Here is a 21,503-nt window from a genome sequence, read left to right as displayed (position 1 = left end):
CATAGCTAATTGTATATCCCGAAAAACATGTCATTGACTGTTTTGGCTTTGCTACTTTCATGTCGAGTTATGATAAAAGAGCATTTTTGCAGACGCAGACTTTTAGTTAGTCGGGGACGTCATGGACTGAAGGCAGTAGAGGTTAATTGGTTTTAAGAAATGTTTATATGTCGCCCTCTTGTGGAATTATTTAGGTACAACAACGTGTTGTGTAGGATCCAAATGATTGTTTTCTCCTCATCCCTGTGTTACGTCCTATTATCAGTCATAAACAGAGAGCAATACACTTTAATAGTAAAGAGGTAACACTGCTTCACCCAATGTGATACGGTATCGCTATTATTTTTTATTTTATTTTAGAACACATTCAAGAACCTCCAGAAGCTAACTAGCTAATTAGCTAAAAGCTATTTAGTCATAGTTAGCCAATGCTAGCGGCTTTTACCTTCTGCACAGATACCAGCCCTGTTCTTAGCCTGGATAATACTCGCCAGTCTACTAGTATCGGACTGTCTCTCCACAACAACGCCGGATTCCTGCCGTAATCCCTGGACCACTACTTCTGATCTTCACAGCTAGATCACAGCTTGCAGCTAACTAGCTCACAGCTAGCTTGCACTTATCGTGGCATCCAGTACCGAAGCTATCCCTGAGGCCCACCTCCCGGCCTACTCAGCTGTTCTCCCGAACCCCACTCATACACGGCTAGAGCCCAATACTCCACCTGATCCTTGCTGTAAACTATGGACCTTGGCACCGGTTCATCGCTGCTACCGATTGGCTATAGTGGATCTATAGTGGATAACGCCACTGCCACGAAGGTAGCACCAGTTAGCCGTGAGCCAGGCGCATCTCCCTGCTAGCATTCTAAATTCTACCTGCCCCCCACCGCACCACCACGACTGGTCTGCAGACGAATACTCCATCCGCTGTGCCTTCAACCGGCCTCCGTCGGAGGGCTACTAACTTTAAACGCAGTGTAGCCCGCGTGCTAGCGTAATGGTGCCTTCCCTGTACCATCTACTGCTGCCTTCTGGACACTGTTATCACTTGGCTACATAGCTGATGCCTGCTGGACTGTCGATTAATCACGGTACTCCATTCTGTTTATTTATTTTTTATCTGTCGGCCCCAGCCAGCCGCGATCTCAGGCTCTGTGTGTCATCGCCCTTTTACCTGCTGTTGTTGTGTTAGCTGATTAGCTGTTGTTGTCTCACCTGTTGTTTTAGCTAGCTCTCCCAATCAACACCTGCGATTACTTTATGCCTCGCTGTATGTCTCTCTCAAATGTCAATATGCCTTGTATACTGTTGTTCAGGTTAGTTATCATTGTTTTGGTTTACAATGGAGCCCCTAGTTCCACTATTCATACCTCTGATATCTCCTTTGTACCACCTCCCACACATGCGGTGACCTCTATGAGGTTTCTGTGTTTTACACTATAGCCATTACCATATGTGTATTCCCAGCAGCTCTGGCCATCTGAGGGAGCTCTTAATCACCCCAGACATCAGCAGTGCCACTGCATTCCCACTGCAGTACTTGATGGACTCCAGCAAAGATAATGGCATCTGTTTTGTCACCATACTGGTGATAAGGTTTCTATCGGAGATCAGACCTTCAGCCCTAGATGGACCATCCCAACAGGCAGCAGATCTGACAGAAACATCTCAGCAACTCATCAGACTAGTCCTGTCTGAGTTCTGTCTGCATCCAGATTCTCCAGGACACAGGCATATTCCCAGAACCTGAACATCCAAAGGGTTCAGAGGTGTACATAAAAAACTCATGGAGGAGTTTGGCTCTTATGAAACCCTGCAAGCAGCTATTTCCTCCCAGGACCCTGCATTTGACAGAGTCCTGGTAAAGTCCTTGACCCAGCAGCTGGTACAGGGATGCAAGGAGGCGTCAAGACCAGCTTCTGCTGCAACAAACCCATCAGACCAGGCTGAGACGGAGAGGGGGGCTGAGCAGAAAGCATGAAGGAGCTTCCTTTGCTTTTCAATGACCAAACTCAGGATCAACTTCAAGTATAGAAGGGAGTTAGCATTTGTTTTTTGTTCCAGTTAGGTGCTGATGTTATTGATGTGGCTATGATAGGACATATACATTAAATGTTTTATTCATCACTAAATTGTTGCCTTGGATTCAGAAGTGTTCCATTTATTTATTCTCTGTACCATTTTCTTTACCTTTCATCTGTTAGCGTTCCAAGAGAGCAAACAAAAAGGACTGTCATTCAGTCCAGGAACAGACTGAGATTCCCTCTACTGATGGACATTGCATAGGTAAGGATGTTTTAGAGCTCTGCTATAGCTTGTAGTTTTGGTTTAGGTGTGTGTTAGAAACATAGGTATGCCTACCAAACTCATAACACTGTTATTTGTCAACGTTATTTGTCAACGTTACCCCCCCCCCAGTTGGAGAGGTTTCTCCCTCCATATCTCAGCCTGTCAAAAAACGATCCTTGATTGTCAGGGTCTTTTCAGCAATGATGAAGCCATTCCGGCACTTCACCAAGAAGAACCTGTAACCTGTTACGCTGTATGAAGAACTACTTTTGTAACAGCAAGACTTTTGACAAGAGGAATTTCTGCATGTCTACCCTTTCAAAGTCTATTTGATCAAATGAATGCAAATTATTTTACAAGAATTTCAAGTGTTTTGGAAGATTGGTACAACTGAAGCAGCTTTTCTCAGAGAAATGCACTAGTTCCCCCTTGGTTACACATTTATTGTGCAGTTTTTGAGTTGGCAGGACTTGGGGCAGCAGGTAGCCTTGTGGTTAGAGCATTGGGCCAGTAACTGAAAGGTTGCTAGGTCAGATCCCTGAGCTAACCATGTAAAAAATATGACGTTCTGCTCCTGAACAAGGTAGTTAACCCACTGTTCCTAAGCTGTCATTGTAAATAAGAATTTGTTCTGAACTGACTTGTCTAGGAAAATAAATAAAATATCTACAGCTTGACTCTAATACAATAGTTGCTGCATAGACTGTCAGATAACCAGATGTTCTCTATTAATTTAGTTAGATTGGTAAGAGCTTATTAGCAGCAAGGGGAAAACACATAGATGAGAATTAGCTATCTGCAGCTGGATCAACCCTCTGAGATGTTTTCTATATGTTGAAAATATCATGTCCAACAGTTGACAGTGTATGTCAGAGCAAAAACCAAGCCATGAGGTCGAAGGAATTGTCCATAGAGCTCAGAGACATGATTGTGTCAAGACACAGATCTGGTGAAGGGTACCAAAACGTTTCTGCAATATTGAAGGCCTCCATCATTCTTAAACGGAAGAAGTTTGGAGCCACCAAGACTCTTCCTAGAGCTGGCCGCCAGGCCAAACTGAGCAATCGGGAGAAGGGCAGTGCAGTGGAGCAGCAGTGCAGTGGAGTAGCTTCAACAGCCATAGGCCCAGGGATTTCACATCACATTCCATGATGCAATGCAGAATACGGCTTCACACAGAACAATCACCAAACCCATAAGATAACACTTAGCACAGCCAAACATCATGTATCACATGAAGAGGCATGTGTGTTCTCCAGAGGTGATACCTTGTCATGGACCTGCTGTTTCGATCTTCGCTCTCCCTCTCCCCCACCTCTCTCTCTCTCTCTCTTTCTTTCTCTCTCTCTCTCTCTCTCTCTACCACACCTGTTGTCTCGACCTCTGAATGTTTGGCTATGAAAAGCCAACTGACAATTACTCCGGAGGTGCTGACCTGTTGCACCCTCTGTAACCACATTATTTTGTTGACTCTGCTGGTCATCTATGAAGAATGTTTGAACTACAGTACTTGAAGAACGATCTGGCCTTACGATCTGGCCATGTACACTTATAATCTCCACCGGCACAGCCAGAAGAGGACTAGCCACCCCTCAGAGCCTGGTTCCTCTCTAGGTTTCTTCCTAGGTTCCTGTTTTTCTAGAGAGTTTTTCCTAGCCACTGTGCTTCTAAATCTGCATTGCATGCTATTTGAGGTTTTAAGCTGGGTGTCGGAATAAGCATTTTGTGACATCTGCCGATGTAAAAAGGGCTTTATAAATAAATTGTACTGATTGATTGATGATTGATTGTATGAAATGGAGTAGCATATATCCATCATGTAAAATGAACATTGGGCACTGTCTCTGTCATGTTGTCTTGTCTCTGTCCTTTCCCTTCACCCTGTCTCCCTCTGCTGGTCGTGTTAGGTTACCTTTTCTCCCCCGCTTTCCCCCAGCTGTCCCTTGTCTCCTCTAACTACCCATTCACCCCGTTCCCCACCTGTTCCCTTTTTTCCCTCTGATTAGGTCCCTATATCTCTCTCTGTTTCTGCTCCTGTCCTTGTCGGATTCTTGTTTGTTTGTGTTTCATGCCTGAGCCAGACTATCGTCATGTTTGCTGTAACCTTGTCCTGTCCTGTCGGAATCTGCCGGTCTATCTGAGCCTACCTATGTTTGGTTATTAAAGAAGCTCTGTTTAAGTTAGTTCGCTTTTGGGTCCTCATTTACTCACCATAACAGAAGAATCCGACCAAGAATGGACCCAGCGACTTCGGATCCTCTCCACTCAGCCGTCGAGATCCAGGGAGCGATGCTAGGCAGACACAAGCAGGAATTGTCTGCTGCTCGACATGCCGTTGAGACCCTGGCCACCCAAGTCTCCAACCTCACAGAACAGGTTCACCATCTCCGCCTCGATCCACCGGCCACTTCCAGGGCTTTCGAATCTCCGGAGCCCAGAATCAATAACCCGCCGTGTTACTCTGGGGAGCCCACTGAATGCCGCTCGTTCCTCACCCAGTGTGATATTGTGTTTTCTCTCCAGCCCAACACTTACTCCAGGAGCACTGCTCGTGTCGCCTACGTCATATCTCTCCTTATTGGACGGGCTCGTGAGTGGGGCACGGCAATCTGGGAGGCAAGGGCTGAGTGTACTAACCAGTATCAAGACTTTAAGGAGGAGATGATACGGGTTTTTGATCGATCTGTTTTTGGGGAGGAGGCTTCCAGGGCCCTGTCTTCCCTATGTCAAGGCAATCGATCCATAACAGACTACTCTATTGAGTTTCGCACTCTTGCTGTCTCCAGTGGCTGGAATGAGCCGGCCTTGCTCGCTCGTCTTCTGGAGGGTTTCCGCGCAGAGGTAAAGGATGAGATTCTCTCCCGGGAGGTTCCTTCCAGCGTGGATTCCTTGATTGAACTCGCTATTCGCATTGAGCGACGGGTTGATCTTCGTCACCGAGCTCGTGGAAAGGAGCTCGCGCTCTCCGTCGCCTCCCTCTCCGCATCACTACCATCTTCCTCTGCCGGCTCGGGTGCTGAGCCCATGCAGCTGGGAGGTATCCGCATCTCGACTGAGGAGAGGGAACGGAGAATCACCAACCGCCTCTGTCTCTATTGCGGTTCCGCTGGTCATTTTGTCACTTCATGTCCAGTAAAAGGCCAGAGCTCGTCAGTAAGCGGAGGGCTACTGGTGAGCGCTACTACTCCTGTCTCTCCTTCAAGATCCTGCACTACCTTGTCGGTCCATCTACGCTGGACCGGTTCGTCAGCTTCCTGCAGTGCCTTAATAGACTCTGGGGCGGAGGGCTGTTTTATGGACGAGACCTGGGCTCGGGAACATGACATTCCTCTCAGACAGTTAAAGGAGCCCACGGCCTTGTTCGCCCTGGATGGTAGTTCTCTCCCCAGGATTCAGCGTGAGACGCTACCTTTAACCCTCACTGTTTCTGGTAATCATAGTGAAACCATTTCTTTTTTAATTTTTCGTTCACCTTTTACACCTGTTGTTTTGGGCCATCCCTGGCTAGTTTGTCATAATCCTTCCATTAATTGGTCTAGTAATTCTATCCTCTCCTGGAACGTCTCTTGTCATGTGAAATGTTTAATGTCTGCTATCCCTCCTGTTTCCTCTGTCTCTTCTTCACAGGAGGAGCCTGGTGATTTGACAGGGGTGCCGGAGGAATATCACGATCTGCGCACGGTGTTCAGTCGGTCCAGGGCCACCTCTCTTCCTCCACACCGGTCGTATGATTGTAGTATTGATCTCCTTCCGGGAACCACCCCCCCCCGGGGTAGACTATACTCTCTGTCGGCTCCCGAACGTAAGGCTCTCGAAGATTATTTGTCTGTAGCTCTTGACGCCGGTACCATAGTCCCCTCCTCCTCTCCCGCCGGAGCGGGGTTTTTTTTTGTCAAGAAGAAGGACGGGTCTCTGCGTCCCTGCATAGATTATCGAGGGCTGAATGACATAACAGTGAAGAATCGTTATCCGCTTCCTCTTATGTCTTCAGCCTTCGAGATCCTGCAGGGAGCCAGGTTTTTCACTAAGTTGGACCTTCGTAACGCTTACCATCTCGTGCGCATCAGGGAGGGGGACGAGTGGAAGACGGCGTTTAACACTCCGTTAGGGCACTTTGAATACCGGGTTCTTCCTTTCGGCCTCGCTAACGCTCCAGCTGTCTTTCAGGCATTAGTCAATGATGTCCTGAGAGACATGCTGAACATCTTTGTTTTCGTTTACCTTGACGATATCCTGATTTTTTCACCGTCACTCCAGATTCATGTTCAGCACGTTCGACGTGTCCTCCAGCGCCTTTTAGAGAATTGTCTTTTTGTGAAGGCTGAGAAGTGCACTTTTCATGCCTCCTCCGTCACATTTCTCGGTTCTGTTATTTCCGCTGAAGGCATTAAGATGGATCCCGCTAAGGTCCAAGCTGTCATTGATTGGCCCGTCCCTAAGTCACGCGTCGAGCTGCAGCGCTTTCTCGGCTTCGCGAACTTCTATCGTCGTTTCATCCGTAATTTCGGTCAGGTGGCAGCTCCTCTCACAGCCCTTACTTCTGTCAAGACGTGCTTTAAGTGGTCCGTTTCCGCCCAGGGAGCTTTTGATCTCCTCAAGAATCGTTTTACATCCGCTCCTATCCTTGTTACACCTGACGTCTCTAGACAGTTCGTTGTCGAGGTTGACGCGTCAGAGGTGGGAGTGGGAGCCATCCTTTCTCAGCGCTCCCTCTCTGACGACAAGGTCCACCCATGCGCGTATTTTTCTCATCGCCTGTCGCCGTCGGAACGTAACTATGATGTGGGTAACCGCGAACTGCTCGCCATCCGGTTAGCCCTAGGCGAATGGCGACAGTGGTTGGAGGGGGCGACCGTTCCTTTTGTCGTTTGGACTGACCATAGGAACCTTGAGTACATCCGTTCTGCCAAACGACTTAATGCGCGTCAGGCGCGTTGGGCGCTGTTTTTCGCTCGTTTCGAGTTCGTGATTTCTTATCGTCCGGGCTCTAAGAACACCAAGCCTGATGCTTTGTCTCGTCTCTTCAGTTCTTCAGTAGCCTCCACTGACCCCGAGGGGATTCTCCCTGAGGGGCGTGTTGTCGGGTTGACTGTCTGGGGAATTGAGAGGCAGGTAAAGCAAGCACTCACTCAAACTCCGTCGCCGCGCGCTTGTCCTAGGAACCTTCTTTTCGTTCCCGTTCCTACTCGTCTGGCCGTTCTTCAGTGGGCTCACTCTGCCAAGTTAGCCGGCCACCCTGGCGTTCGGGGTACGCTTGCTTCCATTCGCCAGCGTTTCTGGTGGCCCACCCGGGAGCATGACACGCGTCGTTTCGTGGCTGCTTGTTCGGTCTGCGCGCAGACTAAGTCCGGTAACTCTCCTCCTGCCGGCCGTCTCAGGCCGCTTCCTATTCCCTCTCGACCGTGGTCTCACATCGCCTTAGATTTTGTCACCGGACTGCCTTCGTCAGCGGGGAAGACTGTTATTCTTACGGTTGTCGATAGGTTCTCTAAGGCGGCTCATTTCATTCCCCTTGCTAAGCTTCCTTCTGCTAAAGAGACGGCACAAATCATCATCGAGAATGTTTTCAGAATTCATGGCCTTCCGTCAGACGTCGTTTCGGACAGAGGTCCGCAATTCACGTCTCAATTTTGGAGGGAGTTTTGCCGTTTGATTGGGGCTTCCGTCAGTCTCTCTTCCGGCTTTCACCCCCAGTCTAACGGTCAAGCAGAACGGGCCAATCAGACTATTGGTCGCATCTTACGCAGTCTTTCTTTTCGCAACCCTGCGTCTTGGTCAGAACAGCTCCCCTGGGCAGAATACGCCCACAACTCGCTTCCTTCGTCTGCGACCGGGCTATCTCCTTTTCAGAGTAGCCTCGGGTACCAGCCTCCGTTGTTCTCATCTCAGTTCGCCGAGTCCAGCGTCCCCTCCGCTCAGGCTTTTGTCCAACGTTGCGAGCGCACCTGGAAGAGGGTCAGGTCTGCACTTTGCCGTTATAGGGCGCAGACTGTGAGAGCTGCTAATAAGCGTAGAACTAAGAGCCCTAGGTATTGTCGCGGTCAGAGAGTTTGGCTCTCCACTCAGAACCTTCCCCTTAAGACGGCTTCTCGCAAGTTGACCCCGCGGTTCATTGGTCCATTCCGTATCTCTCAGGTCATTAATCCTGTCGCAGTGCGACTTCTTCTTCCGCGATATCTTCGTCGCGTCCACCCGGTCTTCCATGTCTCCTGTGTTAAGCCCGTTCTTCGCGCCCCCGCTCGTCTTCCCCCCCCCCCCCCCCCATCCTTGTCGAGGGCGCACCTATCTACAGGGTCCGTAAGATCTTGGACATGCGTCCTCGGGGCCGTGGTCATCAGTACCTAGTTGACTGGGAGGGGTACGGTCCTGAGGAGAGGAGTTGGGTTCCCTCTCGGGACGTGCTGGACCGTGCGCTGATTGATGATTTCCTCCGTTGCCGCCAGGTTTCCTCCTCGAGTGCGCCAGGAGGCGCTCGGTGAGTGGGGGGGTACTGTCATGTTGTCTTGTCTCTGTCCTTTCCCTTCACCCTGTCTCCCTCTGCTGGTCGTGTTAGGTTACCTTTTCTCCCCCGCTTTCCCCCAGCTGTCCCTTGTCTCCTCTAACTACCCATTCACCCCGTTCCCCACCTGTTCCCTTTTTTCCCTCTGATTAGGTCCCTATATCTCTCTCTGTTTCTGCTCCTGTCCTTGTCGGATTCTTGTTTGTTTGTGTTTCATGCCTGAGCCAGACTATCGTCATGTTTGCTGTAACCTTGTCCTGTCCTGTCGGAATCTGCCGGTCTATCTGAGCCTACCTATGTTTGGTTATTAAAGAAGCTCTGTTTAAGTTAGTTCGCTTTTGGGTCCTCATTTACTCACCATAACAGTCTCCATGGAGTATAAATCAAAATCAAATCAAATCAAATCTATTTGTCACATACACATGGTTAGCAGATGTTAATGCGAGTGTAGCGAAATGCTTGTGCTTCTAGTTCCGGCAATGCAGTAATAACCAACGAGTAATCTAACTAACAATTCCAAAACTACTACCTCATACACACAAGTGTAAAGGGATAAAGAATATGTACATAAGGAAACCTGAATGAGTAATGGTACAGAGCGGCATAGGCAAGATTCAGTAGATGGTATCGAGTACAGTATATACATATGAGATGAGTATGTAAACAAAGTGGCATAGTTTAAAGTGGCTAGTGATACATGTATTACATAAAGATGCAGTAGATGATATAGAGTACAGTATATACGTATACATATGAGATGAATAATGTAGGGTATGTAAACATTATATTAAGTAGCATTGTTTAAAGTGGCTAGTGATATATTTTACATCAATTCCCATCAATTCCCATTATTAAAGTGGCTGGAGTTGAGTCAGTGTGTTGGCAGCAGCCACTCAATGTTAGTGGTGGCTGTTTAACAGTCTGATGGCCTTGAGATAGAGACTGAAAAACAGCTTCTCGGTCCCAGCTTTGATGCACCTGTACTGACCTCACCTTCTGGATGATTGTGGGGTGAACAGGCAGTGGCTCGGGTGGATGAAGTTTATGGCCTTCCTGTGACATCGGGTGGTGTAGGTGTCCTGGAGGGCAGGTAGTTTGCCCCCGGTGATCCGTTGTGCAGACCTCACTACCCTCTGGAGAGCCTTACGGTTGTGGGCGGAGCAGTTGCCGTACCAGGCGGTGATACAGCCCGACAGGATGCTCTCGATTGTGCATCTGTAGAAGTTTGTGAGTGCTTTTGGTGACAAGCCAAATTTCTTCAGCCTCCTGAGGTTGAAGAGGCGCTGCTGCGCCTTCTTCACGATGCAGTCTGTGTGGGTGGACCAATTCAGTTTGTCTGTGATGTGTACGCCGAGGAACTTAAAACTTACTACCCGCTCCACTACTGTCCCATCGATGTGGATAGGGGGGTGTTCCCTCTGCTGTTTCCTGAAGTCCACAATCATCTCCTTAGTTTTGTTGACGTTGAGTGTGAGGTTATTTTCCTGACACCACATTCCGAGGGCCCTCACCTCCTCCCTGTAGACCGTCTCGTCGTTGTTGGTAATCAAGCCTACCACTGTTGTGTCGTCCGCAATGATTGAGTTGGAGGCGTGCGTGGCCACACAGTCGTGGGTGAAAAGGGAGTACAGGAGAGGGCTCTGAACGCACCCTAGTGGGGCCCCAGTGTTGAGGATCAGCGGGGTGGAGATGTTGTTACCTACCCTCACCACCTGGGGGCGGCCCGTCAGGAAGTCCAGTACCCAGTTGCACAGGGCGGGGTCGAGACCCAGGGTCTCGAGCTTGATGACGAGTTTGGAGGGTACTATGGTGTTAAATGCTGAGCTGTAGTCGATGAACAGCATTCTCACATAGGTATTCCTCTTGTCCAGATGGGTTAGGGCAGTGTGCAGTGTGGTTGAGATTGCATCATCTGTGGACCTATTTGGGCGGTAAGCAAATTGGAGTGGGTCTAGGGTGTCAGGTAGGGTGGAGGTGATATGGTCCTTGACTAGTCTCTCAAAGCACTTCATGATGACGGAAGTGAGTGCTACGGGGCGGTAGTCGTTTAGCTCAGTTAACTTAGCTTTCTTGGGAACAGGAACAATGGTGGCCCTCTTGAAGCATGTGGGAACAGCAGACTGGGATAAGGATTGATTGAATATGTCCGTAAACACACCAGCCAGCTGGTCTGCGCATGCTCTGCGGGCGCGGCTGGGGATGCCGTCTGGGCCTGCATCCTTGCGAGGGTTAACACGTTTAAATGTTTTACTCACCTCGGCTGCAGTGAAGGAGAGTCCGCATGTTTTGGTTGCGGGCCGTGTCAGTGGCACTGTAATGTCCTCAACGCGGCAAAAAAGTTATTTAGTCTGCCTGGGAGCAAGACATCCTGGTCCGTGACTGGGCTGGTTTTCTTTTTGTAATCCGTGATTGACTGTAGACCCTGCCACATACCTCTTGTGTCTGAGCCGTTGAATTGTGATTCTACTTTGTCTCTATACTGACGCTTAGCTTGTTTGATTGCGTTGCGGAGGGAATAGCTACAATGTTTGTATTCGGTCATGTTTCCGGTCACCTAGCCCTGATTAAAAGCAGTGGTTCGCGCTTTCAGTTTCACGCGAATGCTGCCATCAATCCACGGTTTCTGGTTTGGGAATGTTTTAATCGTTGCTATGGGAACGATATCTTCAAAGCACGTTCTAATGAACTCGCTCACCGAATCAGCGTATTCGTCAATGTTGTTGTTTGATGCAGCCTTAGGCAATGTATATTTACAATGTATATTTACGTGGTGCATAACATTATCTCATATCACATGCATGGCAATGTAACGGATGTGAAACGCTAGCTTAGTTAGCGGTGGTTCGCGCTAAATAGTGTTTCAATCGGTGACGTCACTTGCTCTGAGACCTTGAAGTAGTGGTTCCCCTTGCTCTGCAAGGGCCGTGACTTTTGTGGAGTGATGGGTCACGACGCTTCGTGGGTGACTGTTGTTGCTGTGTGCAGAGGGCTTTTGTGGAGCGATGGGTAACGATGCTTCGAGGGTGACTGTTGTTGATGTGTGCAGAGGGTCCCTGGTTCGCGCCCGGGTATGGGTGAGGGGACGGTCTAAAGTTATACTGTAACAGCAAGACTTGATGTAATTAGATGCTCTGGACAGATCCCACCCTCCTTTCCCAACACATGTAGAATGCTTAGAAACCACCTGTGAAATAGATAAACAGATGATGTTTTATCTCCTCTCAAGGTCTGTTGATTTACAGTATATCAGAATCAGGAACTGTCATATCCCATGTGATATGTCAAAACAAGTTGATACATGGTGCATTGGGTTTGTATTTGTATTTATTGTGGATCCCCTTTAGCTGCAGCAGCTACTCTTCATGGGGTCCAGTAAAATGAAGGCAGTTATACAATTGTAAAAACATTCCCGATACATTAACAACAGATTTCACATAATCCATGTTCCTGTTTGATTTCGGGGTAGGCTGTCAACAGCACGTACTGTGACACTATGATATGTATTCTGATCAAGTCAACAATACCTCTAGGCATATCTGACGTCATGTATTTGATATCTTTATGTGAAGGTTCATGTCCATATTGACATCAGTTCATTGTGTTTGAGGACGGTTCACTGACGGGTTTTCAACGGATACGATTAGACGAGTTTAACAGTTACAGAATAGCTGCAGTATCAGAGGCGCAGAGCCTTAATTAACGGGCTACACATAATGGCTGACGACAGCCAGGTAAGGTTCATTTTAGCCTACGAGCTTTACAGTTGTCAGTAATTCCATCTTGTTCTAATGGCAAGTCTGCCTTAAGTGCAGAAACTATGGTTGATATTAGAAAATAAGTATGATTGGAAGTTTAGGCAAGTAATTCCAATTGGGGAATTGTTGTGGGATGTTAGCATACCATATTGCGCGTGTAACATTCGTGCCATGGAGGATTGTGCAGGCCGGCAGGTTGCTACAGGATCCTAGTATCATGTATGTTATAGGGATCAGATCTGGCTGACTTTTTCACCTAAACTGCTCATTGGCTGTCCATAATGAGCCCAGCGAGCAGGATGTGTAGCTGGGCTCTGCAATAATTAGCTCCCAGAGCAATTACAAATAACTATTCTTGTTTTAAAAGTGTCATTACAAATAGCAACATGACGGTCAGTCACCTCTAAGCAGGACTCAGTAGAAACGCTATGTGTTGGATTTGTCCATGTCTCGCTAAATTAACCTAGCTACCATAACAGCCGTGGATAATTTATACTACAGTTTTAAGGGATCTCTCTGAAGGTTTTAGATGATACAGTGGTGCTTCGTCCTCTGGATGAAGAACCATACATCTCGGCTTGGCTTCATTGCATTATTATTTGGGGAACGTTGATATGCCATTTGTGTTGACGGATGGATGAAAATAATGTAATTATAGGATCGTTATACATAGGCTAGCAGGAAAATCCGCATGAGATATCCATAGAGCTGAGCACTGCTCCATTTCAGCACCATGCTGCGGTCTCAGGTGCTGCCCAGACTCGAAACATTTCAGCGAAATGGGACGGTCCCCTGATGCCAAGAAACGTGTCAGCTCTATGCAGCGGACAGCTCCACAGTGCTGAAATAGTTCAAGCCCCCTTGAACGTCTGATTTGAAATTATTCTGCAAGTGGTTATAATTTATTGCACGTCCTAGTATTGCAGCTTTGCAACCTCAGAATTATAGCTAATGGATGGCAGCGAGTTACGTTTTTGTGCATGGTGATGAATGACGATGCATGATAAACCATAAATTAAACGCAAAAACGTGCACTTAGACATATTTTCGTTTGGCAGAACTTTGACAAGCTTTGATTTGTTTTCTAATGAAATTGACAATTCATATAGATATTAGACTTAGGCCTAATTGTGACATCATGTGTGTATGACATCTTTGAAGAATGCTCTGCCTTCAGCCAATCGGAATCGAGTATTCAACAATGCTTTGGCATAATTCAAGGACGTTCATATTCACTTCAGTTGTCTGCCGATGGTTCACTGACGTTTTTTCAAAGGAGGTATTAGTATTTCCTCTAAACAGCCTACAACAATAAGCTACTCATCATGTCAGATGACAGCAAGGTATGGTTCATTTGCCTATTTTGAGTTTAGAGGAGAAATTACTAACAATATAGTAGGTCACTAACACAGCAATAGGTCTCACTGGTTTGATCCATGGCCTGAAATCTGACCACTATTGCCGTTTTGTTTAAAATAGGAGCGAATAAGTTGTTTCATAAAGTCACAACCTAGGACTGATATTGACCTCTTATTTATCCACCAGAGCGTGAAATGGGAGGATCCCCCGGATGACCAAAATAAAGTCGTGGAGAACATGAAGGATGAAACAGAGACGCATGAGACCAACAAGAACAGGACAGGAGGCAAGGTAAGAAATATGCTGTCCTTTACACATGCTCTGCCTACTTAGGCACAGATCTAGGATTAGTTTACTATCACTAAATCCTAGCCTTAAAGCATTAGGAGGAGACGCTACACTGACCTTAGATCTGCTATTAGACCTATAATCTGTTGTCATGTAGGCTAAACGTAAGTCCAGTGGCGGTGCCAAGAAGACTTCCGTGGAGGAGGACAGCAGCATTGGTGCAGGTCCGAGATCACTTCATGTTGGGTGCAGGTTGTGTTCAAATTCATCAGCACCGATCTGAGTAGATAGTATCTATATAGGTGAAAGCAATATAGTGGAGGCCCTCAGAGAGATGTGCTTTTACCTGTCCAGTGCAATCAAATCCCTAAAGGTGAAGGAAATTAGGGATCAAGTTCAGATTCAACTTTAGATTTCTCTTTGCGGTTTCCCAGAGTCTTCTCAGACACCCGGCTGTGGTTTCCGGGAAAGGGGATCTATCATTGAGCAGCTGGAGAAGGAGGCTCAGAGGACTCTAATGCCTTCTCTCAAGATTGGGACATGCTGTGCCCCAATCCTCCTCTCCTTCCTGAGGAGTCTAACTGATGAGCAAGTCCCATGTCTTTTTCCAACCTCACATACAACAACTCTGAATTTATAGTCATAGTGCACCTTCTAACCACAAATGGGATTTCAAACACTACACCTAACCCTAACATCACTGTAACCACACACCTAACTCTTCCTGTAAATCAAGAACAAAATATCTCATGGACTTGCTAATTGCTTAAATAAATACACGTTTATTTTCCCTGACATGTCTATCTAGTGACTCCACTAACTCAACACCAGTGTGCAGGTAAAATATGTTTCCTTTCTTTTCTTTTCTCTAGCCAATGGAGAGTGATTCAGCAGGGCATGAAAAATAATGTAAGTCTCTCCACATAAGGTTCTGGTCAAAAGTTGTGCGCTATATAGGGAATGGTGTCATGGAATTGCTTGATTGACAAAAACATTACTCTGTTTGTTGGCCATAGCTCACATTCGAGCAGCTCTCCATGCTGTGTCTGAAGATTGTTAAAGTCGTGACCCAGACAGCCCTCCGCATTCTCCTACCAGCGGTAGCTCGTATCATGGGGGTGAACCTGAGGAGTGGGGCAACCTCCCCAGAATCCCAGTGCTCTCTGACAGGGTCTGAGGATTCCTTAGGCGGTCTGGATGAGAGAGAGAAAAGGCTGCTGATCAGTGAGATGAACTATTGGACTAAGGAGAGGAGGAGGAATGGCAGTGCAGGATGCCGCCAAAAATCCACTCGCAGAACCTCATCACCATGCTGTTCGCCAAAGAGGTATGTTCACAGCAATATTTCAACATAATAATTGCAAGACCTGATCCATACTTATCATAAATTATTAACTTGGAATTCACACCTTGTAGTTTTAAGTTCTGGTCAGAAATGTTGCCACTGGGGGGGGTGGGTCCAGGTGAAAGTCATTTTTAACTGGGTAAGCCATGAAGTCATCTATGAATAAATAGATCAGGTACATGCCTTTCAGAAATAATCATATTCTGATGTCGTACAAACATAAAAATCAGGCAAAAAATCGTGTCAGTTGGCTTTTAGGCTTCTAGAACTACGGTGGTGTGAGAAGTAATCCATCATTGCTCTAATTTGGTTTTCAGGCTCACTAATGACCCAGATTAGATACAGTTGGTTACATTAAGTGGTGATTGTGTGTTTATCTTCAAGGTCCCAGACCTCATTGCAGAGCTTGCCTGCAACTAGAGAGGCTCCCCTCATGGAGGAGCCTCTGAAGGCTCTTTTTGGGGTAACGGAAGAGAGCCTTCTGATATCCCTGCTTGAGGGTCACTCCAACCCCACCTCCTCCAGCTCCTCCGAGTTGAGCTGTGCTATCGTGGGGGAGGTGGTACACCAGCTTAACTCTGGCCTCTCAGTGGCCATTCAGGCCAGCCCGGGGAGTTGCCCCCCTATGGACAGTCAGGACATAGCAGCAGGCAAGGAGGTCATTCGGGTAGCCTCGGTTCAGATCCTGGCCGAGCTACAGAGCCAAACATCTGAGCCAGAGTGGGTAGGGTTTATCGAGCCCCTCATGGACCCTGTGACCGATGATGTGCTGGAGGCCATTGTCGGCACAATGGACAAAATGGCACAGGACTTCAACATCCTATTGGATCTGGCCAAGAAGATGACAATCTTGGGGTCTAAATTTCTGACCAATCTTCAATGTGACCTAGATGTTGAGTGTCCATCTGGGAAGGAAGGGACCACTCACTTTCTCAAAGAGACTGGATCCTCTACCAGTGTGGTGGCCAGAAAGATTCAGACCCTCTCTAGCCCCGACTTTCAGTCTAAAGCCCTGAAGGCGGTGAGCACCATCCTTACAAGGAAAGTCAGCAGCTCTTCTGGCATGGCTCCTTCCTCTAGGCCTTCTAGTGCTGCTCCTAGCCTTACTGAAGCCCCGCTGAATACCAGCTGCACAGCCCTGACATCTGTAACCTCCACTGCCACAGTGATTGTTAAGGCATTTGTGGGAGGCATGGAGACGATAGCATCATTTGAAGACACGTGTGAAGCAGTTGATTGGCCAGTTCCTGTAAATGACCACAAAACAGGGTCTTCACAGAAGATAACCTTCTCTCTAGCCGGCACACTCTATGGCCGTATACGAGCAAAGCTGAGGGACCTTTTAACTCTAGCCGTTCGAGAAGAAGGTGTGGCAAAGGATGCTTCTCTTCGGGAGTCTTCAGACACCCTGGAAAAGGCAACTGTTTCAACTGTTGAGGTCCAGTTACCCAGCACCGAACACAGTAGAGTTCCCAGAGAGAGCCAACCAATACCAGCTCTCTGTCTCTCCAATCTGGATACCAGTACTCAAGAAGTTCTTAGCAGTGTTTTTTCCATCTACAAGTCAGAGTTATCAAAAGTGGAGAGTAAATCCTTAGCCGTTGTCAGTTCATCTAATGAGTCCCTAGAGGCTTGTTGGTTTGTTGATGGTGTCCTATCAAAGCTTGATGACTATACTATTTCCCAGTCACCCTCACCCAATGAAGACTTGAGCGTGAGTACTCAATATTCTCAACTGAGCTCAGAAGAGAGTGTCAGAATCACAGAGTCCTCAACTAGTCTGATTCAGAGCATTAAGAAGCTCTCTAGCAATGACTTTCAGACTCAGGCAGAAGAGGCAGTGAGTAAAGTGCTGATGAGATCCAGTCATTCCTTTATCACACAGATCAGCCATACTGGTCTTCAGAAAAGTCTGCAGGCTGGCTTATCATCTAGCTCACCATCAGAGATCCATGTCCTTTCAGAATCCATGTCCTCCATGTCCTCTGAGAATACAGCCTCTAGATTAGTGGAAACCTTTGTCAAAGGAATGGCGACTATTTTCCAGAAAAATGAGTCCACTGACACTGTGCTACTGGAAAGAAGTGGGAGAGTTTCACAGTGCTCCCACGGGGGCTCCCAACTGGATTATACTGAATTGAGTGTTAAAATATCAGAGGAGAAGCTTTGGTCAACAGCTAAGAACATCTGCGTCAGTATGAAGAACACACTTAAGGATTTCTTCACAGGGCTGAAGCCATCCGGATCCGAAAGGACAGAAATGGCTTCTTCCAAAGAGACCCTTGGGGAAATCCTGGTTGCTATCCAGAGTGAAATCTCAAACTTTGGGCGAATGAAGGATTCCAGGGAGCTCCTTCAGATCAATGATATGGTAGGAACTATGCTGAAGGAGATTGAGAAAAGTGAGGATGACAGTGAACAAGTCTGCCAAGACATCCCTCGAACCTGTTCATCTTTATCCACTTCTTTAAATGGTCGTAGTTCCTTGTCCAGCTCTTCAAAGGGTCCTAGGTCAGAGTGTGAGTTAGAGATCAACCTCCCTGGCACTCCCATCCCTGACGAAGTGCCTTTTGATCTGACCTGCCCCATCGTCAGGAGCTCCTGCATCGACACCGGGGACTCTAAAATGCCAGAGATTTCTACAAGTGACCTAAAGACAAAGATGATGGCACACACAGATGAACCCCTGCATCATAACAGTCCAATGACTGACAGCAGCCGACCACCGAGTGCTAAAGTCTCTTTTCGATCCTCCACTCCGTCTTTCACCAGCAAGGGAACCTCTTTGGTACCAAAGGGAGAGGGGATTGACATTGAAGAGAAGGAGGTGTGTATCCCCAGCAGCTCTGGCCATCTGAGGGAGCTCTTAATCATCCTGGACATCAGCAGTGCCACTGCATTCCCACTGCAGTACTTGATGGACTCCAGCAAAGATGATGGCATCTGTTTTGTCACCACACAGGTGATAAGGTTGCTGTCGGAGATCAGACCCTCAGCCCTAGATGGACCCTCCCAACAGGCAGCAGATCTGACAGAAACATCTCAGCAACTCATCAGACAAGTCCTGTCTGAGTTCTGTGCTGCATCTAGATTCTCCAGGACACAGGCATATTCCCAGAACCTGAACATCCAAAGGGTGTTCAGAGGTGTACATAAAAACCTCATGGAGGAGTTTGGCTCTTATAACACCCTGCAAGCAGCTATGTCCTCCCAGGACCCTGCATTTGACAGAGTCCTGGTAAAGTCCTTGACCCAGCAGCTGGTACAGGGATGCAAGGAGGCGTCAAGACCAGCTTCTGCTGCAACAAACCCATCAGACCAGGCTGAGATGGAGAGGGGGGCTGAGCAGAAAGCAAGAAGGAGCTTCCTTTGCTTTTCAATGACCAAACTCAGGATCAACTTCAAGGTATAGCAGGGAGTTAGCATTTGTTTTTTGTTCCAGTTAGGTGCTGATGTTATTGATGTGGCTATGAGACAAATACATGAAATAAATATTTTTTATTCACCACTAAATTGTTGCCATAGATTCAGAAGTTTTCCATTTATTTATTCTCTGTACCATTTTCTTTACCTTTCTTCTGTTAGCGTTCCAAGAGAGGAAACAAAAAGGACTGCCATTCAGTCCAAGACCAGACTGAGATTCCCTCTACTGATGGACATTGCATAGGTAAGGATGTTTTAGAGCTCTGCTATAGCTTGTAGTTTTGTTTAGGTGTGTGTTAGAAACATAGGAATGCCTACCAAACTCATAGCACTGTTATTTTTCAACGTTACTATACTACATCTCTCTCTCTCTCTCTCTCTTACCCCATCCATTTCTCTTGTGTTTCTAGCTCCAGTTGGAGAGGTTTCTCCCTCCATATCTCAGCCTGTCAAAAAACGATCCTTGATTGTCAGGGTCTTTTCAGCAATGATGAAGCCATTCAGGCGCTTCACCAAGAAGAACCTGTAACCTGTTACGCTGCATGAAGAACTACTTTTGTAACAGCAAGACTTTTGACAAGAGGAATTTCTGCATGTCTAACCTTTCAAAGTCTATTTGATCAAATAAATGCCAATGATTTTACAAGAATTTAAAGTGTTTTGTAAGATTGATAATACTGAAGCAGATTTTCTCAGAGAAATGCACTAGTTCCCCCTTGGTTACACATTTATTGTGCAGTTTTTGAGTTGGCAGGACATGGGGCAGCAGGTAGCCTTGTGGTTAGAGCATTGGGCCAGTAACCGAAAGGTTGCTAGCGTCAGGTCCCTGAGCTGGCCATGTAAAAATATGTCGTTCTGCTCCTGAACAAGGTAGTTAACCCACTGTTCCTAAGCTGTCATTGTAAATAAGAATTTGTTCTAAACTGACTTGTCTAGTAAAATAAATAAAATAACCACAGCTTGACTCTAATACAATAGTTGCTGCATAGACTGTCAGATAACCAGATGTTCTCTATTAATTTAGTTAGATTGGTAAGAGCTTATTAGCAGCAAGGGAAAACACATAGAGGAGAATTAGCTATCTGCAGCTAGATCAACCCTCTGAGATGCTTTCTATATTTTTTTAATATTTTTTTTTATTTCACCTTTATTTAACCAGGTAGGCAAGTTGAGAACAAGTTCTCATTTACAATTGCGACCTGGCCAAGATAAAGCAAAACAGTTTGACACATACAACGACACAGAGTTACACATGGAGTAAAACAAACATACAGTCAATAATACAGTATAAACAAGTCTATATACGATGTGAGCAAATGAGGTGAGAGAAGGGATGTAAAGGCAAAAAAAGGCCATGGTGGCAAAGTAAATACAATATAGCAAGTAAAACACTGGAATGGTAGATTTGCAGTGGAAGAATGTGCAAAGTAGAAGTAAAAAATAATGGGGTGCAAAGGAGCTAAATAAATAAATAAAATAAATACAGTAGGGAAAGAGGTAGTTGATTGGGCTAAATTATAGGTGGGCTATGTACAGGTGCAGTAATCTGTGAGCTGCTCTGACAGTTGGTGCTTAAAGCTAGTGAGGGAGATAAGTGTTTCCAGTTTCAGAGATTTTTGTAGTTCGTCCCAGTCATTGGCAGCAGAGAACTGGAAGGAGAGGCGGCCAAAGAAAGAATTGGTTTTGGGGGTGACCAGAGAGATATACCTGCTGGAGCGCGTGCTACAGGTGGGTGATGCTATGGTGACCAGCGAGCTGAGATAAGGGGGGACTTTACCTAGCAGGGTCTTGTAGATGACATGGAGCCAGTGGGTTTGGCGACGAGTATGAAGCGAGGGCCAGCCAATGAGAGCGTACAGGTCGCAATGGTGGGTAGTATATGGGGCTTTGGTGACAAAACGGATTGCACTGTGATAGACCGCATCCAATTTGTTGAGTAGGGTATTGGAGGCTATTTTGTAAATGACATTGCCGAAGTCGAGGATTGGTAGGGTGGTCAGTTTTACAAGGGTATGTTTGGCAGCATGAGTGAAGGATGCTTTGTTGCGAAATAGGAAGCCAATTCTATATTTAACTTTGTATTGGAGATGTTTGATGTAGGTCTGGAAGGAGAGTTTACAGTCTAACCAGACACCTAGGTATTTGTAGTTGTCCACGTATTCTAAGTCAGAGCCGTCCAGAGTAGTGATGTTGGACAGGCGGGCAGGTGCAGGCAGCGATCGGTTGAAGAGCATCCATTTAGTTGTACTTGTATTTAAGAGCAATTGGAGGCCACGGAAGGAGAGTTGTATGGCATTGAAGCTTGCCTGGAGGGTTGTTAACACAGTGTCCAAAGAAGGGCCAGAAGTATACAGAATGGTGTCGTCTGCGTAGAGGTGGATCAGAGACTCACCAGCAGCAAGAGCAACATCATTGATGTATACAGAGAAGAGAGTCGGTCCAAGAATTGAACCCTGTGGCACCCCCATAGAGACTGCCAGAGGTCCGGACAGCAGACCCTCCGATTTGACACACTGAACTCTATCAGAGAAGTAGTTGGTGAA

General features: G+C 46.8%; 1 protein-coding gene and 1 long non-coding RNA gene across 2 annotated transcripts in view; both read left to right on the top strand.

The window, feature by feature from the left end:
* The window catches only part of LOC118947734, a 62,125-nt gene extending 46,357 nt beyond the window's left edge, over window positions 1-15,768 (top strand). Inside the window, exon 5 of the mRNA XM_036972862.1 lies at window positions 15,209-15,768. Coding sequence (XP_036828757.1) covers window positions 15,209-15,547 — 339 coding nt within the window. The 3' untranslated portion in view covers window positions 15,548-15,768. The remainder of the gene's footprint in view (window positions 1-15,208) is intronic.
* On the top strand, window positions 1,011-14,184 carry LOC118947739. The gene is made up of 3 exons (XR_005041921.1): window positions 1,011-1,093; window positions 1,473-2,288; window positions 14,091-14,184. It is a non-coding gene; the product is annotated as an uncharacterized LOC118947739 (long non-coding RNA).
* Window positions 15,769-21,503: the final 5,735 nt, after the last annotated feature.

The sequence above is a fragment of the Oncorhynchus mykiss genome, unplaced genomic scaffold (assembly GCF_013265735.2).
Source record: "Oncorhynchus mykiss isolate Arlee unplaced genomic scaffold, USDA_OmykA_1.1 un_scaffold_195, whole genome shotgun sequence".
In the NCBI taxonomy this organism is placed as follows: domain Eukaryota; kingdom Metazoa; phylum Chordata; class Actinopteri; order Salmoniformes; family Salmonidae; genus Oncorhynchus; species Oncorhynchus mykiss.
The sequence above is the reverse complement of the archived record's forward strand: the minus strand, read 5'-3'. Positions and strand labels throughout refer to the sequence as shown.